The sequence below is a fragment of the Carassius carassius genome, chromosome 37 (assembly GCF_963082965.1).
Source record: "Carassius carassius chromosome 37, fCarCar2.1, whole genome shotgun sequence".
Lineage (NCBI taxonomy): Eukaryota > Metazoa > Chordata > Actinopteri > Cypriniformes > Cyprinidae > Carassius > Carassius carassius.
In genome coordinates this window covers 25,920,852-25,940,612 of record NC_081791.1, presented here as the reverse complement: position 1 = coordinate 25,940,612, position 19,761 = coordinate 25,920,852, and the positions used below count along the sequence as shown (strand labels likewise).

Sequence of the window (19,761 nt, the reverse complement as noted above, 5' to 3'; positions counted from 1 at the left end):
CACAATGTTTTTTTTTTTACTGGAACACCTTTCCGGAAGTGGTGGACACAAAAAATTTGAGATACATAATACATAAAACACGTAAAATATAAATGTCTTTAACTTGAAATATATATGTGTGTATCTAACCTGAGGGCATACATTATGATTGTATTTCAGTCAATATCTGCAGGAACCTGTTAAATATGTGTATCACTGATTTACACAAAACGTGTAATATTTCATCCTAAAATCAAAAGGTAAAAGTTAGAAATTGTAAAGACAATTTTTTTTTTGCACTGTCATTATTTTTATGAAAGTTTAACTACTATCATCTAGCGTAAGGCTAAAAAAAAAAACAAAAAAAAAAACACTATTTTACATTAGCATAATGTGAAAAATGTTAAAGGGTTTGTTCAACGAAAAATGTAAATTATGTCATTAATGACTCACCCTCATGTCGTTTCAAACCCGTAAGACCTCCGTTCATCTTCAGAACACAGTTTAAGATATTTTAGATTTAGTCCGAGAGCTCTCAGTCCCTCCATTGAAGCTGTGTGTACGGTATACTGTCCATGTCCAGAAAGGTAAGAAAAACATCATCAAAGTAGTCCATGTGACATCAGAGGGTCAGTTAGAATTTTTTTAAGCATCCAAAATACATTTTGGTCCAAAAATAGCAAGACGTACGACTTTATTCAGCATTGTCTTCTCTTCCGTGTCTGTTGTGAGAGAGTTCAAAACTCTGCAGTGTAGTGATATCCGGTTCGCAAACGAATCATTCAATGTAACCGGATCTTCTTGAACCAGTTCACCAAAACGAACTGAATCGTTTGAAATGGTTTGTGTCTCCAATAAGCATTAATCCACAGCATAAATTTTTGTTTGGTTTGTTTGAACTCAGAGGGAGTGTCAGCCACATTAAAAAAGTTAACAGCTTAAGTCATTACTGGATTAATGCGTATTAGAGATGCAAACCGTTTAAAACGATTCAGTTCGATTTGGTGAACTGTTTCAAAAAGATCTGGTTACATCGAGTGATTCGTTCGCGAACCAGATATCACAAACTGCTTTGTTTTGAACTCTCTCTCACAACAGACACGGAAGAGAAGACAATGCTGAATAAAGTCATAGTTTTTGCTATTTTTGGACCAAAATGTATTTTCGATGCTTCAAAATATTCTAACTGACCCTCTGATGTCACATGGACTACTTTGATGATGTTTTTCTTACCTTTCTGAACATGGACAGTAGACCGTACACACAGCTTTAATGGAGGGACAGAAAGTTCTCGGATTATATCTAAAATATCTTAAACTGTGTCCCGAAGATAAACGGAGGTCTCACGGGTTTGGAACGACATGAGGGTGAGTCATTAATAACATAATTTTCATTTTTGGGTGAACTATCCCTTTTAATGATAAAGTACTTATATCCATACCTGCACAGTAGTATTTTTGCACCAGCTTTATTAATACATGCACACAAATCATTTTATTACACTATTTTTAAATTGAATACATTATTGCAATTACAAGTATAACTATTTAAAAAAATGGGAATGAAAAAAATTCACTTCAATTAAATGTTTCAAACTTTTTATTTCAATAATGCATACAAATAATCATAGCATTGTGAGATTTACCCATATGTACTAACCTGAGTTATATATAATGTTTATTGCGGCATATCTTGACATTATCCAGGCCGTCTGATGATATATGACCTCTTCCTCAGATGTGCAACATCCCGAACCTCAGCGCCCGTCTGGACCTGCTGCTCACGTTGCGAGAGCTGCCCATCTGTATGGAGGATCTCACGCCGGTCAGACTCGCATTACAAACACCTCATATGCACCTGTCAGTCATGTTTGTGTCGGCCTGCTTCTGTTTATCTTGCTTTTCGCCTCTCTTTTTCTCTGAACTCTGCTGAATTGCTTACCGATCGGGCACATTCAGAATAATTTGTCAATATAGAATGAATTTATTTCAGAAAGGGAGGCTCTTTTGGATGCATCAATTATTAGTTTCCAGTTACAATACGCAGCTTCTGTGCATATGTGTGTGTGATAATTTGCATGTTTGTGTGCACGCTGGCATTTTATTTAGCAGTTAGCACCGCACCCCACTGATGATTATGATTGACAGAAGAAGAAAATGAAAGTTTGTTTGTGGAAAAACAATCTCATGTGAACTCAAGTCTCACAGTACGCCTGGAGGAAATCAGTATTGAAGCTTCGCAAAGGTGGCTCCCGAGGCACAGCTGAACAGAGACGAAAAAAAAAACAAAGAGAAAGAATAAAAGCTCATTTACTAATGCAAAAGATAATCTTGGCAGACAGCAGGTGCTCAGAAAAAATAAATGAAATGGACTTGAGGTGAAAAAAAGAAGCATGCATTAATACACAGGGGTTCTGTTCGCAACGAATCAGCACTTAGTGTGGGCTGAAGGAGTTTCTAATGGCAAATTTCCTTCAAGTCATTTATTAGTTAGAGAGAGGTAGTGGCAGGCAGGAAGAGATGTAACCCAAAGAGCACTCTGAAGGCTTTTCTACCTGTGAGTAAAAAAAAAAAAAAAAACACTGAAATCCCTCTTGTACTTTCAGTGCATCTCAAAAGTTTTCTGTATGAGTTGATCTGTACTTACCGTGCTCTTCTATTCTGCACCGCTGAATATCTTTCTGTCATATGTTAAGTTCTCTCAGTGCTCTGAATTGGGATTCAAAGATGTGGCATTCATCTTCACAAGCTTTTCTGTGTGAACAGATGATTATATACCGGCTGCAAGTTTAAGCCAGTAAGTGTGGAGGTCAGGATAACAGATGCGTCTGGGATTTTTCTAGAGGTTATGGGTGTTATACGGCATCGAAATCGGCTTGACTCAGCATTCGGGTGTCAGAGAGGGCTTACGTTGTTCGCCTCGGGGAATTGACAGCTATTATAGCCGATTTTGCTGTTCTGTCCACCTTGCTGTGCTTGGCGGAAGCAGCAGTCATTTGAATCACTCACACTTCTGTGTCAGTCATGAGAAACAGGGTTTCAGCAAGTCTTAAACAGGCTTTTCACACCCTTTTACCTCAAAAAGGTCTTAAATTGGAGCAGCACAGAATGTTGCTCGCATGCACTGCAAAACAATAAAAATTCATATCTTCTTTAGTATTCATCTTTTATTTTCCAGTTTAAACACGTAAACATCCAATCAAGATCCTTTTACTTGGTGTAAAATTAATTAATTCTTGTTTTCTGTATAATGGCATTTTGAAGTCTTGCTTTCTGAGAAAATGAGTCAAATTAAGTGCTGAAAACAAGAACAAATATTATGACAGTGGGGTATGAATTTTTTTTTCTGTTTAAATTAAATGTATTTTTCTGACCTCATATGTCATATATAATGTTTTTGCTGATTACAGTGAGATTAGACTTTACCCATTTAGATATTTATAAGAAACTGAAAAAAGCACAAATGTCAGGGCATGACAAAACTTCTCCAGGCCCCAAAAATACCCTTAGACTCCAGAGGGTTAATCATAAACTCGCTTCATTTTGACAAATTTCACAGAAAATAAGACTTCAGTTTGTCGTTTTGTTTCTCTGTGTATTTTGATTTAAGAATCTTTGTGCTGGAAAACAAGACAATACACTGAGGCAGAACCTCATGTTTTTGCAGTGTGTTCAGAAGGATTCAAATGAGGATTTTTGTATTTATTTAGTAAAATGAAATCAAACGGAAAATTAAATATATCTGTTTTTATTTTTTATTTATTTAAAACTGTTAGATCTGATGACATCACCGTTTCTGTTCCGTTTCAAAATATACATGAGCCCTTTGACTAAATGTTCTGATTGGGCCACATGTAATGCTGTTTAATAAGTTTGAAAGACAGCATCAAATGACATTTGCAACCTGTTTTAATTTCGTAATGTAAAATGTTTGTAACATTTTACAATAAAGTTCCACTTGTTAAAATCATTAGCGGACAATGAAAAATACTTACCGTTGTCATACATATTGTTGATATCAACATTTACTAAATACAATACTAAAATTCAAAAGTTTTATCTGTTAAAATTGTTTAATTGAACTGAGCTAACATCAAAAAAACAGCTGGACATTGTTCGTTTATTAACTAATATTAAAAATAAATTAATACTGTAACAAATTACTTGATCATTGTTAGTTAGTTAATGCTACGTGCTATTTTTCTGGTAACCTTTATTTGATTGGTATTAACTGGCATTAAATTACTCTGTATTGGAAAGTTTTAAACGTTTTTAGTATTGGAATCTACTTTTGTGTTCAGCAGGAGTATTACAGGTTTTGAAAGATATTTTTTTCTGCCTGTGTGACTAAATTTTGTGTGCGGTCGCACTGGCACGACCATCGCGTTATTCAACTCATAAAAGCTGCCATTTCTGTTGCATATGAGAAACAGCAAACGCTTGTTGGCAAACGAAACAAAACGACTGACGCGCACAAATAAAAAGCAAACACAAACTAAAACCCAGGACTGGTCCTGTCTCGTCCGTCACTGTCGTCGCTCCAGTTTTATATCCTTCCATCTCCTATGTGGGACTCGAGACCGGTGGGTCGAGCAGGTGTCGCTCATCTCCAATCACTCCACTGGCCTCGCTCCTGTTCCCACGTCTCTCGGCCCCGCCCCACCCACTCGTCACAAACCCCTATCGCCCCTCGCAGGCCGGGGGGTACCCTCGAGACTGCGCTCTACTCCCCCCCCCCCCCCTCCCTCCGGGGGGACCGCTCACTGGGGCCTGCGGGAACCTGGGGGTAGGACAGACGAGGCGAGAGAAAAGGAGATGGAAGGAGGAGCGACAGAGACGAGAGAGGGGAGAAAGGAGAAGAAAAAAAAGACGCACTGCTGCTCGGCCCTCCACCAGCTGGGTGATCTCCTCCGCGGTGCCTGGCGGTGGCACTGGACGGCCCTCGGCGGACGGCACGACACTCCTCCGCCGCCCGGTGGACGGCGACGGCTCCTCCGGTTTTGGGCAGCCGGCAGGAGTCCCCCGTTCCCTGCTCCTCCGGATTCCTTCACGGAGGCAGCAGGCTCCGGTCCCCTAGCGAACCGCTCCCTCACGGACGGCAGCCGCCCCTCCTGTCCCCGGCAACTCACTCCAGCCCACCGCCTCGAGCGTCCATGGCGGCACACTCCCTCGCCTGCTCAATGGCACCGCGGATTCACCGAGCAGGAAATTTGGAAACGAGCAGAGTACGGGTGTTTCTAAAGCATGCAGTGCCATCTGCTGTTCAAAACTAAGCTCAGAATCGATTCAAGAATGTATCACAATGCATTTAGAAAATTTCAGAATAGATGCAGAATCATTTCTCGATTTGCGATTCTCGATTTATTTCCCCAGCCCTAGTTTGAACCCTGTCGTTCTTCAAAATGCCTCCTTTTGTGTTCCACAGAAGAAAGAAACGCAGACAGTTTCGGAATGACCTGAGGAGTAATGATCATTTCCGTCTGAACTACCGTTTAAGATCAATGCTATTTGTTTCTGAAAATGTTATATTTTAATTCAGTTTGGACCCCGCAAAAGGTCTTCCATTTTTAAGAGTTCCCAAACAAGTAGCCAGGCTTCTGTTTCCACCGCCGCCATTAAATCCATGGGATTGTCTGCCATGGTTGACTTTTTAAACCTGTAACATTAAGACGGATTTACCCACCATCTGACAGGCTGGGTGCTAGGGTGGAAAATTGGTCTGGCTTAGAGTGGCGAATTCTGAAGAGCTCTCTAGGTGTGTTGTGCTTTGTCTCAGAGCTGTCTGAGGAATGCTAACTCCTTATGGCATTGTGAGCTTTTAGTAAACAGAGAGCATGCAATGCACTGTGGAGTTTTAGTAAAAAATGCAAGAAGATCACTCATTTGTAGTGTTGGAAAGAAGCTTAGCTGAAGTTTCTGCCCACTAGGACTTGATTAGCATAGCTAGCTTTTGTCAAATTAGTGTTTAAGGGTGTGAATCACCAGGTAGAAATCAAGCAGAGGGCTCGAAGGTAATGTATTGAAGCTGTGTGTGAGAGTCAAGGTTATGATGGAAACAGACGGGCATATGGTCTGACGGTTTGTCTCATAGATGTCAAATCAAGCTTTTCCTTTGGTTGCTGTTTTCCCTGTTGCTCTGTACTACACAGCACAGCTTTTTATACAGGTTGGAAAATAACTAATACTGTAAACAGCTTCAACAATTAATGCTAGCAGCTCACAATACCTTTCAGCCTAGCCTGTTTATCTTGGCTAAATCACAAGAGCTTTTCCCAAGAGTAGAGTAAACTTGTTTCTTGTGGTATTAATAGGAATATTAATCAGACAGTCTAAATGAATATGGTGTATCTTATTTGGTGAAGTTAATTGGAACTAATCCAGTGTGGTTCTGGGAATATTGCACATTCAGTCGGTTTCACTGAGTTTAGTGTTCACAAATGCAACTTATCAGACTAAATCTGTTGTTTTATTTCTAGACAGCTGCCAAATATTATGCATTTGGTATTAATGCACTGTCTATACATCGATGTGATATCCTGTGAAACCATTGTAGCATGAAATCAATGTTACCTTTTTCATTTTTTTGGAAACATTTTTTTTTAAATTATTATTATTTATTTTTTTTTGAATTTATTTATTTACTCATTTCTTTATTTTAAATGATTTTATATTGTTACCTTTGAAGTGCTTGGAGCATTTATTTTTGTATTGATTGATTTATTTATTCTACATTGTGACCCATGAAGCATTTATTTGTTTGTTTGCTTGTTTTCTGACCTGCAAACACTTTTTTGTTTGAAATAATAATAATATTATAATTAAATGTTATTATTATTATTGTTATTTGTTGTTGATGGTGTTATTTATCGTTATTATTATTTCCTTATTTTCTATATTTTTCTATTATTTACTGTATGAAACCACATTCACAGGTTATTTTGATTGTACTGAGTTTTTAAATGGGAAATAATTTTTCACAGATTAATTTATTCATTCATTCATTCATTAAATTATTTTAAATGCTGTTCTGTGAAAATGATTTATTTATTTATTCTTTCATTAATTCATGCTTTCTTCTCTAAAATGTTTCATATATTATGAGCTGAGAGACGCCTGAGCCCACTTTATTTATTTATTTATTTTTAAATGTCAAATCATTTTTACAGGTTTGTTTGTTCATTCATTTATTTATCCTTTATTTATTAAATAATTAAAGGGGTCATAAGACGTTGCAAATTTTTATTTTTATTTTGTGTATTTGGTGTAATGAAATGTGTTTAAGCAGTTTAAGGTTAAAAAAACAAATTATTTTCCACATACTGTACTTTATTGTTGCTCCTCTATTCCTCGCCTTTCTGAAACGTGTAGATTTTTACAATGCTCATGGTTCTGAAAAGCAAGGTGTGCTCTGATTGGCCAGCAATTCAGTGCGTTGTGATTGGCCGAATTTCCCTAAAGTGTGTGATGGAAATGTTACGCCCCTCAACATACTATGATGCTGTGTCCCAGTGCGATGAGACAAAACCAATAAATCCCATTACAAATGAGGCATATGCAGCATCCAGTAGGGACTTAATTACTGGTTATAATGACTTATACTGTCTTTTTATGCATTGCGTTGCATCGCGCTGCGTAAACATAGAACCATGTCTGCATCTTGGATCAGAGAAACGACAAACAAGCGCTACTGTACACTGCTCAAAACTTGCGTTTGAATCATCAGTGGCAAATCCTTTAAAATAGGAAAACTTACTTATCGGCTGTGAGTCACTATTATTTGTCAGAACACTGGTATTGTAGGCTAATCTCAACAACGACTGCACGACATGGTGGCAGCGGCAGCAACAGCAACAATACTACAGCGAGAATCAAAGTTACGCCTTCTTTCTTTGTGTGAACATTTGGGTGGTGTTATGCAAATCTTCCCATACAGTGACATGGACATGTGGAGGCTTGTCTGAACGAAGCGTTTTAGGAGCGTCTTCACTTTTATAAAGAATATCTCTTTGGGTTTGAGACTTTGGTCTTTGCAACTTTAGAGATCTTATCTATTCATGAACAGCTTGTAACAAAGAGAAATGAAAACTTGAAATCGCATCATATGACCCCTTTAAATTATTATATATGCTGTCCTGTGAATAACTATGAGCATGTTATTTATTTATTTATTCATTCATTCATTCATTATTTTACCTCTAAAATGTTTTTGAATTATGACTTGTAAGACACCTGTAGCCACATAGTATATTCATTCATTCATTCATTCATTCATTCTTTCTTTCTTTCTTTCTTTCTTTCTTTCTTTCTTAGCCTTTATTTCATTTACTGACATTAATTTACTGCATTAACTAGCTGTTATTTTTTTCACAATTTGACAGCCGAACATTGTTTCAGAGGCAGAGCAAATCATTATATTTTGATAAATGATCACAAAGACAACATGCACAAGAACACCAGGAACGTGCATTAAGGAAGTAAATGGGGTCAATTTTGATTTCATGTTGACTTGAAGTTGTGCCAATAGATCATCCACTGTAGTTCACTGGCATTGTTTTCTGTAATATCAACCTCAGTCATACACAATAACGTTCCAGAGTTTTGATTTAGCACGTGTACTTGTCATGCATTCTTGTTATAAATGCCTTGTTGACAGAAGGCAGTCGTTGATTGTACCTTGTACTTGTTACTTCATCAAGAACCCCTTTCAAGAATTTTCCTTCCAGCTTCAAATAATAAATAAAAGCACTTCCTGTGTCGGCTCTGATACACACTTGACAAGCTTGGTCTGTGTCAACAGGACCGCTGAGAAATCTGGCTGCGCTCAAGTGCCGACGGCTGTTAAGTGAGAGGCAGGAAAAGTTTGCGGTTCGATTAGTTGGAGATGACATGTTCTGGCCTCTGTGTTTGTCTTGCAGCTGATTATCCAGAAGATCCGCATGTGCCAGCAGCTGTGGGCTTGTGAGTCATTTGTCAGCGTGCTGGAGTACCTTCTGGCTGTGGGCAATTACCTCAACCAGAACGCAGGCAAGGACAGGGCCAAGGGATTTCGCCTCTCATCCTTAACTAAGGTAGGACCCACAACTGCCAGCAAATGACCTGTGTGGGGTGGCGAGGAGAGCCAGGGCTAATACACATCTGCTGGTTTTATTTCTCTTTTTTTTTCAGCAGCTTTCATTTCTCCTCCGGTTGTTTTTTCCATTCATCTTTGGTAGCAGCATTAGGGGAAACTAATAATATGGAATGAGATTTTTCAAAACAATGTAGGTTTTCAGCAAGTAGCAGTCCCTGTTTTTGATGATGTTGTTTCATATGCACAGCTCTGCACACAAACAAAATTTCAATACTTCCAATACTTTTTACTACAAATACCATCTCTCACATATGCTACCATTCAAAAACCTGTTTTTTTATTAAATAAATTTATACATTTATTCAGAAAGGATGCATTCAATTGATCAAAAGTGAAAACATTCATAACATTTATTTATTTATTTATAAAATCATTTAATATTCTTACATGCATTTTATTTATTTATAATGTTACAAAAGATTTATATTCTTAATAAATGCTGTTCTTTTGAACTTTCTGAATCCTGAATAAAATAAACAAATCCACAATAATATGGTAATAATAAATGTTTCTTGAGTAGCCAATCAGCATATGAGAATAATTTCTGACACTGGAGTTATGATGCTGAAAATCGTCCCAAGGTTACGTATGTAACCCTAGTTCCTTGAAGGAACGAGACGATGCGTTCGAAACGCTTTTGGGGAACGTCCCTGACGAGACCGACTCTGAATATCGTGTGCAATCAGTCCATCGGAAAGGCGTGACGTCACGGGCGGGGTGACGTAGCGACCAGGAAGCTATAAAAGCACGTGCCGTGCAGCTGGCTTCAGCTTCGAGTAGGGAAGCAAGCGCCGGCAGGGGTGCCGGGAGTATGGCTCTGCGACGCAGCATCTCGTTCCTTCAAGGAACTAGGGTTACATACGTAACCTTGGGACGTTCCTTTTCAGGAACTCGAGCTGCGTCGAAACGCTTTTGGGGAACGATGTGCCCACGCTGCCAGACTTCCAAATCCCTGCCTAGTGTGTAGTCAAAGAGCACAGCTAAGACGAGAGAACAGAAGAGCCCGGCGTGGCTCGCATGTCAAGATCGTAAAATCGGACAAATGTGGAGGGCGTGGACCACCCCGCAGCGTTGCAGATGTCCAAGAGGGACACACCTGCTGAGAAGGCCTTGGAGGCCGCCATACCCCGAGTAGAGTGAGCCTTGGCCCCCAAAGGAGGGGGAAGACCAGAGGACTCATAGGAGACGTTGATAGCCTCGACTATCCAACGACTAAAGGTCTGCTTGGTGGCAGGAGAACCCTTGTTAGAAGGACCGTAGCAAACAAGCAATTGGTCTGATTTTCTCCACAGGGCAGCTCTGTGGACGTATGCGTCCAGTGCTCGCACTGGACACATACAGTTTAGCTTCTCTTGGTCTGGCTCCCGAAAGGGAGGAGGACAGAAGGCCTGCAGTACGATAGGTTGTGGTGTAACAGAGGGAACCTTCGGAACATAACCCGCTCGAGGGTATAAGAATGCTTTGGCCATACCAGGGGTAAAGTCTAAGTAAGTAGGGGCCACCGAAAAGGCCTGAAGATCTCCAACTCTCTTTAGTGAGGTGATTGCCAGTAACAGGGCAGTTTTAAGTGTCAGATGTCTATCTAAGATATCTTGTATTGGCTCGAATGGAGCTTTACAAAGAGCCTCTAGCACCACAACCAAATCCCAGGGGGGAACACGGGATCGTACTGGAGGTCTCAGCCTCAGCGCACCGCGGAGGAAACGTGTAACTAGGGGGTGTCTACCCACTGACTGATCATTGAAAGGGACATGGAAAGCAGCTATGGCCGCCACGTAAACCTTTAAGGGGGAGTGGGATAACCCCGCAGAGAGCCTGGCTTGTAAAAACTCCAGAACTGTACCAACTGGGCAGTCTGCTGGGTCAAGCTGGCGGTCTCTGCACCATGAAGTGAAGAGCTTCCACTTCAGGGGGTACAGTTTCCTGGTAGAGGGAGCTCTGGATTGGAGTAGGGTCTCAACAACCTCGGTTGAGAGACCAGCTGCTAACAGCTGTGCCCCACCCCACCTCAGGGGCCACACCCACAGCTTCCACAACTCCGGGCGAGGGTGAATCATCGTGCCCTGCGCCTGTGAGAGTAGGTCTGTCCTGATCGGTATCTCCCACGGAGAGCCGTCGAGGAGCGAGACTAGATCTGAGAACCATACTCGGCCCGGCCAGAACGGGGTTACTAGTAGTAGACGGGCCCCGTCCCGGCGTACTCTCGCCAGAACTCCCGGGAGCAGAGCGATAGGGGGAAAAGCGTACAGACGAAGCCTCGGCCAGGTCTGTACCATAGCGTCCAGTCCCAGAGGAGCTGGATGAACTAGAGAGAACCAGAGGGGACATTGCGATGTCTCCTGAGTCGCAAAGAGGTCCACCTGGGCTGTGCCAAATACTCTCCATATCTGCTTCACCACCTCGGGGTGAAGCATCCATTCCCCGGGCCTCGGCCCCTGTCTTGACAGTATGTCTGCTCCCACATTCAATCTCCCAGGAATATACACTGCTCTGATCGAGAGGAGTTTGCCCTGGGACCACAGAAGGATCTGGTGTGCCAGCTTGTACAAGGGGCGCGAACGCAGACCCCCCTGGTGATTGATATAAGAGACCACTGATGTGTTGTCGGTGCGCACCAACACATGGTGACCTCTCAGGTCTGGGAGGAAATATTTCAATGCTCGATAGACTGCTAGTATCTCTAGGCAATTGATGTGCCATGTCAGATGGCGACCACTCCACAGACCGCGGGCAGGGTGGCCACTCATGACCGCACCCCAACCGGTGAGGGACGCATCTGTCGCTAGCGTTACACGGCGACAAGGAACTCCCAGCACCGGGCCCTGATTCAAGAACCAAGGTTTCTTCCACATGTCCAAGGCACGAAGGCACCGCCGCGTGACCTTGATAACTAATCTAAGAATCTAATGCAATCCAAATTCCTCAGAATTTAGTGAAATCAAACAATCAGACAAGTAAACACGGTCTAGATTGTGATAAAGTACACATATAGTGATATATTGACTTCTCAGAGTCATATTCCTCAGAATTTAAAAATAATCAAACAATCAGACAAGTAAACACGGTCTAGATTGTGATAAAGTACACATTGAAGTGATAGAACCAACTCCTGCTTATTAAATGGAGTTAAAATAACCAGACACGTGGTCGGGTATGGAAAAATTCACATCAAAACTGAAAATGATGTAATACACGCGTTGCCTCGACAGCGCGCGAATAGCTTAGTCACACAAACAATATTGATCCCCTCGGAGATTAAATAGCTGCTCACTAACGCTGCCCGTATAATGACACTGTTTGTTTTATACTGTGCTTATGCAACTTTGTTTGTGCAACTACAAGCTCGCCGACGCCTTCCGTGTCAATCTCCTCGGAGAAAGAAAGGCAGAGCGTCAAGCCCGACGCTCGGGGGGAAGAGCCGAAGCTCGGGCTTCCAAACCCCGGAATCAGGCAGATCTGGTGGGTACGGTAGGAGATAAGGACGTGCCCGTCTCCATACCTTCCAGCAGATCGATCTGCGAACCCAACGAATGCCAGCGCGGCTTCGCCTCGGCGAAAGCGGAACCGGCATCGCGAGGAACGCTTGCGAAGGCTCACTTCTCGAAGAGAGCCCTGCGGGATCGAAGCGTCCGCATGGGCATTCGTTCACAATGCGGGCAGTCGGCCCCCTCGAGAGCCGACTCAGCGTGCTCCGATCCCAGGCAAGCCACGCACAAACTGTGTGTATCCCCACTCGTAATGTAGCGAGGGCAGGGAGGAACACACAATCTATAACGTGGCTTAGAATTGCCCTTCATATGTTAGGTCTTTTGCTTTTGTTTTGGCATATTGAGCTGTTTTAGCGATCTTTTAATGGCTAAGGGACAGACAACAATAAATAGGACCAACAGGACAGACTTTTGACATGCACACACAGAGCGCTTGCTGACAGATTCGAAGCTGAAGCCAGGTGCACGGCACGTGCTTTTATAGCTTCCTGGTCGCTACGTCACCCCGCCCGTGACGTCACGCCTTTCCGATGGACTGATTGCACACGATATTCAGAGTCGGTCTCGTCAGGGACGTTCCCCAAAAGCGTTTCGACGCAGCTCGAGTTCCTGAAAAGGAACCAGCTTTACTTCACAGGAATAAATTACTTTTAAAAATATATTCAAATAGAAAACTATTATTTTAAATTGTAATAATATTTCACAATATTACTGTTTTTATTGTATTTTTGATCAAATAATTTGAGACCTATAAAAACATCATAAAATCTTACAGGTATTACTGATAAATTTCAATCCATATTATGACTCCTTTTGTTACAATATTTAATCGATTATTTCAATTATTATTATTTATTTTTCACATATATTGGACAAAATACAATATATTGTAAATGCATTCAAAAATATTCACATATAAATAAATATATAAATCGTTTGAGATTGTAGAGAGACTGACTCAATTATATTATTCACAGTGCTTCATAGGAGTAGGCGGTTGCTGCTCAGATTTTTATTGCATTTCCAGCTGTTTTCATAAGTTGAAAGAAGTGTACATAGTTGCTTAACAACTGCGAGGATCATAGTCATTCTGTCTTAAAACATAATTGTTAAAAATTGTTAATGGAGAATGGGATGAATGGAGCACTGTTGTTGCACTCTATCATGGCATATATACTGTATTGTGACATGTATCATATCGTGACGTATGGTTTAGTCACGTTTATACGTCCGCATCCACTACACACATCAGATGTGTTTCTCTTTGTTGTTCATTTGTGCAAGCTCTTGCCGCAGCGGCCCAATTCATTAGCCACACGGCAAGGCTTTTTTCAGAGCTCATTGAGTCATTAGTGACACTCCAGTAATTTGTATCGATTTTTGTGGCTAGGTTGCTTGAAACCCAGGTCCTCAGTGGCAAGATTAAGGGCACTTGCACAATAACCCGAACAACTTCCTCCTTTGCTAATGAGGAATCTGAGTACACCACCCCTGTGCTTCCTCCATAGGAACACAACAAAGAAAATAACCACATGCTTATTTTAGCGTGATGAAGTAAACCTCCGATGATTAATGAGACACACTGTCCTGGCATGTTCATCAAAAAAATCTATTTCATCATTTAGTATATTTATTTTAAGGACCAATTCTTATTATTAACTAGCATTTTGGCTGTTTATTATTATTATAAAGTACATATTAATGCCTTATTCTGAAAGACCATATTTTAGATCCCTTAAATACACCCCTTTACATCCTTTATTAATTACTAGTAAGCTGCAAATGAGGAGTTTACCGAGGCAAAAGTCATAGTTCATAGTTAGTTAATAATAATAAGTGAGAACCAGACCTTAAAATAGTGTGACATTTTTTTATGTACGAAATTTGAAGAACTTTGCATGTTTAGTCTTAAATATATATTAACATTTGAACTTTTTTGTCACTGTTTAAAGCAAATGTCACAATATTTGAGATGAATATGCATTTTAAACAATTTATAAATGGTTTTCTGGAATACTTGACTCAGAGCAGTGAATTGTAGCATTTTATGTTTGTATAATAACTGCTAAACTGTATAAATAACTGTTTGGTAAATCTCAGTGCTTTTTCTCATTACATAAAAAAAGAAAGAGAAATCAATATTTTATGCATTACCATTTAAAATTTCGGAGAGGATTTTTTCTTTTTTTTTTTTGCTTACCAAGGCTGCATTTATTTGCTCAAAAATGCAGTAAAAGCTATAATATTGTCAAATATTTTGACAAATTAAAATAACTATATTCTATGTGAATATATTGTAAAATGTATTTTATTCTTGTGGTTAAATCTCATCTCTTTTTTCAGCATCTAGACTTGTGCCGGTATTCGGTAATGCGATATATCATGGTAATGAATATGCACAATATTGTTATCGTGGGCTACGGTGCCCGTAAAGTGACTTGTTCGGTTTACTTAGTTTTGTCGTGGCCACGACATAATAACTCGTGGGAATGTGATAATATGTCGTGGCCACGAGATATTAATTTGTGGGAACGTCATATTAACTCGTGGGAATGTCATATTATGTCATGGCCACAAGATCATTTTGTCGAGGTAACGACATCCTTATGTTGTGGCCTCGAGATGCTATGTTGAGGGAACAACATCCATTTCTCGTGGCCACGACTTCTTATGTTGAAGGAACGACATGTTTTTCTCATGGCCATGAGTTTAATGCGTAAACAAACCTGCGTGACCATAGCAACCCGGGATTATCAGAGATTGATTCATTCATATTTTATTTTGAATTACGAAATTATTTTATTATTTATACATATAAAATGTAAGCATTTACATTATGACATTTTATGTTAATGTCAAGCATTTACAGTAAGCTATTATTTACAAAAGTATTCAGAATGTTAAGTAAAGAGATCGAATTTGAAGCAAAAAAACAAAAAAAAAAAGAATATAAATGAAAAAAAAAACCCAATAATAATAGGCTAATAATAATAATAATGTACACATATTACGGGGGAAAGACTATAAGTTAATGGACTTACAAGACTGTAGGATGGATAAAAAAAGTTTTTATATTTTATTATGCACTTCATGTAATATTTATTTATGATAAACTTAATTTGAATGCTGACAATCACATGTAATACAGCCTGGTATCCAAAGCATACGGTTAATATAATAATTACTTAATTCAAGATAAAATATGAATGAATCCATCTCTGATAATCCCGGGTTGCTATGGTCACGCAGGTTTGTTTACGCATTAAACTCGTGGCCATGAGAAAAACATGTCGTTCCTTCAACATAAAAAGTCGTGGCCACGAGAAATGGATGCACGTTCCCACGAGTTATTATTTCGTGACCACGACAAAACTAAGTAAACCGAACAAGTCACCTTATGGGCACCGTAGTGGGCAATTCTAAATACCGTGAATAATTATATATTACAAATTATTCAGAATTTGGAATGCATTTTAAGAATACTATTCCCATCAACTGGTCAAAATGCACAACATCGCTGTATGCTGCTTGAAATAAGTGTGTGTGCTCTGATGTAAACAAGCATGTAAGAGAAGCACATGGAGGAACACATGAGGGACGCGCTGAATGAAAACACATTCACTCTCTGACAGTAGATGGCACTAAACTGCAGAAAATGCAGTCCTTACCCTTGAAACACCACAAATAAACCAGCTGCCCTACTTTCTAAATCATATTTAATAATTTTAAATAGCCAGTCAGATTTGTGTATTTGCTATGATGTTCATCACAGTGCCAAATACTTAAGTATTAAGTCTTAATATGCTTTTAATTTTAATCTCGACTACAACGTGCCATAGATATAGTTTGAAAATGTTTTGATTTTTTTATTGTTAATTAACATTTTACATTAGGGCTTCATTTTTAACATTAATTCATTAGTTAACAAACTGCCAATGAAAAATTATTGTGAACATTCATTCATCTTAGGTATTCCAATATTTAATAACACGTTGATAAAATCTAAAGTTGCAACTGTATTATTTAATGAGCTAACATGAACTAAAACTTTTATTTTTAAACAAAGATTAATAACTTCTGTAGCTGTTGTAGCTGTTGCTCATTGTGAATGTTAATGGTGAACTAAAGAGATCTTATTGTAAAGTGATACCTAGGGTCTTTATAAATCTTTTGCACTTTAATCAGTGCAAAACTATTAACTTTATATATTTTTCTGTATTGCTTTATTGTATTTAAATGTTCAGTTATTTTTGTTATAAGAAAAACAGTTATAATACTGTATTATGAGCTAAATTTCAATACTGTGATAATACCATTTACCGTGATAAAAGCATGAGCAATTAATCGCAACTGGAAAATTTGATACCGGCATATCCCTATCAGCATCATTATTTATACATTACCTACTGTCACATGATCCTTCATGAATATGCTGATTTGCTGCTCAAAAAACATTTCTGATTATTAATACTGCTTCATATTTTTTCTGGAAACTCGGTGCATTTTTTTTTAGGATCCTTTGATCAATTTGATGCATCCTTGCTGAATAAAGGTAATGAATAAAAAATAAATCTTACTGACCCCAAACTTTTGAATACCACTGTTTCTATGTATGTATGTATGTATTAATTTATTTCAATAAGTCGTAATAAGCCACAAAATATAAAAAAATCCAGTTTAAGTAAAATTATAAAACACATTCATATATTTTTGAAAATGCAAATTTAAGTCTGAGTCGCAAAATATGAGTGATTCTGTGTGAACTAAGGCTTTGCTTTGAAAACAAAATTGTGTATTTGATTCCTGTGTATTGTGTATTACACAGGTGTAAATTGTGTATTTGAGAACAGGTTGGGGGTTGAAATAATAAACGGCACAGAGAATAGGCCTAGTTTCAATCTATCTGAAGATCAGCATTCAGCCTTTGAGTTTTAAATTAGCGGCAACTGAAATTGTTGCAGTGGTTTCATATCTACATGCATTACCATAAAGAATAGATCTAGAGAGCCTGATAGATCTGCGCTCTTGTTCTCTGCAGGCCTCTTCATATGGAGAGCAGTTGAAACAGTCACTCTTAAACATGCACGCTGGTTTTTGTGGCACAAGTACTTGCTTTACATTTTCTTGCTTTAAGAAGATGCAACTGAGAAAGGAGTGTTTGTGTTTAGCACGTCTCACTTCATTCATTTTCAGTGCTCGGGTTATTCACGTTACTGCTTGATAAGCTTTTTGAATTAACAGCTATATTTATTCTGTGTGTTCACGACATGCTTTTTTTATCATTTTCATTCTTTAGCCTACTGTAGAAATCTTCAAAAGCAATCACGCGAGACTGTGGCGCTCCACAAGATTTGAATTGTGGTTAATCAGAGAGCAGAACTTTCTAGACGTCAAGGAAATCCTTCTGGAAATATGTTAAACTGGTTTTTCACATGTGCACTATAGAGGTACGCTTCGGTACAAGGACATTATCTTTTTCCATTTTTAGTTGATGGTAATATGTGGGTGGGTGGGTGGGTGGTGAATTGTCAAACCTCACTCTTTCTCTGGCCTGGGGCAAGGTATTGGTATTCAAAGATGCGTGCATGAGCATGCATAAACTCTCACAAACGCACACCCAAAATAAATATTTGTTTTCCTCCGGTCAGATGGGATATTTGATTGGGGATATTGGACCAATCGTTCCCAAACCTCCTCCTAATTGTTACAGACAGCTGCCTTCTAAGAAAGGGTTCTGACTGCTGTTGAACCTATGATCCTTAATGTGAACTGAATTTTTGTCATTTTGTTGTGTTTTAGTGATTTTTATTTGTTTGTATATTTTTGTACATTAAGTGTTTAATGGATTTAATGGGGAGATTTTTTTTTAACCAGGCTCTCAAAAATGATAGTAAGATTTGGATTTAAACTTATCAGCCAACATATCGGTTATCGGCTTATATATAAAGAATTATCGGTATTGGCCAAAATGTTCATATTGGTGCATCCCTAATATATATATATAGCCTATATAGTAGCAAAAGCAAAAAAAAATTCTTGTTATTAGGATTAGTTTCTGTTTAGTTGTACTTATGCAATAATTTTTTTATTACACCAAATTATTTTTCTAAATCATTTTATTAACTAATTATTGTGTTATCATTAATTAATTAATATGTATGTATTTATCAGCCAGTTATTTTATAGTCTTATTTATTAACCAACATTTTATTATCAAATCCAATTGTTTATTTCATTTTTTTTTTCTCGGTATTGAATGTAATATACTATACCTGCCATCTTAATTTTGATTTAATAATCATATATATATATATATATATATATTTAAATGTAATTATGTAATTCTGGGATTGACACAGCATTTTGGCTGAATCAATATACTGTAAGTGTCTCCAAAGCCTTAAAATGCTATATACATAGGTTTTGGAACAGGGCACATGTATCATCTTTTCTCAAGAGCAGGTGCAAGGAGAAACTTCCACAAACACATTCATTATTTTTCCCTCCTTTTCCAAGCTTTCCCAGCTGCGCGGGAACAATCGGAAGTTCACCTTGCTGCATGCCCTTGTGGAGCAGATCATGTTACGAGAACCATGTTTGGCCACCTTTTTCCTGGAGCTTGCAGAATTCGAGACTGTTCCTGGAGGTACACTAATCAAATTTTAATTGAAAGGGAAGATGTGATAAATGTTTTGGGGCTGATTTGATTGAAAGCCTTCTGATTGTGTGTTTCTGTGGTTTACCCGCAGCTTCAGTTAAAGGTCTGACAGCAGAGGTGGATGGTACGTGGATGTTCTCATCTGATGTGTTTTGTGGTGCTGCTGCACCAAATTGTTATTTGTAGTCGTCAGTGTTTCAGAAATGGTTGCTTGATTGAGCACAGTTGATTATAGTATATCACAGTTTCACTGCTTTATTCAATCATGGTCAAGCATTTCAGTTCATAACATTTTAATCAGCTGAGCATTACATTCAAACCTGTTGCTGCTTGGCTTGCTTGTGCAGTAATGCATAAAGGCATTAGTGTAGGTGGTCTATTATAAATGTCCTTAATCAATGATAATTTTGTGTGTGTTTTTTTGCCTTTGTCACCATTTAGTAGTGAAGAATGAATTTCAGAAGATCGTCCAATACAGGAAAACATACAGTAAAAGTAAAAATGAAG

The 19,761-nt window shown here is 38.7% G+C and overlaps 1 protein-coding gene across 3 annotated transcripts in view; it reads left to right on the top strand.

The window, feature by feature from the left end:
* The window catches only part of LOC132118513 (uncharacterized), a 49,152-nt gene that overhangs the window by 24,290 nt on the left and 5,101 nt on the right, over positions 1-19,761 (top strand). For 2 of the 3 annotated variants that reach the window (XM_059528399.1, XM_059528400.1), the window contains 5 exons: positions 1,717-1,803; positions 8,894-9,046; positions 19,113-19,242; positions 19,346-19,378; positions 19,696-19,761. The exon at positions 19,696-19,761 is cut by the window's right edge and continues 32 nt beyond it. In XM_059528399.1, the coding sequence (XP_059384382.1) occupies positions 1,717-1,803; positions 8,894-9,046; positions 19,113-19,242; positions 19,346-19,378; positions 19,696-19,761 (469 nt within the window). The remainder of the gene's footprint in view (positions 1-1,716; positions 1,804-8,893; positions 9,047-19,112; positions 19,243-19,345; positions 19,379-19,695) is intronic. The other variant, XR_009425904.1, reaches the window with a different exon arrangement.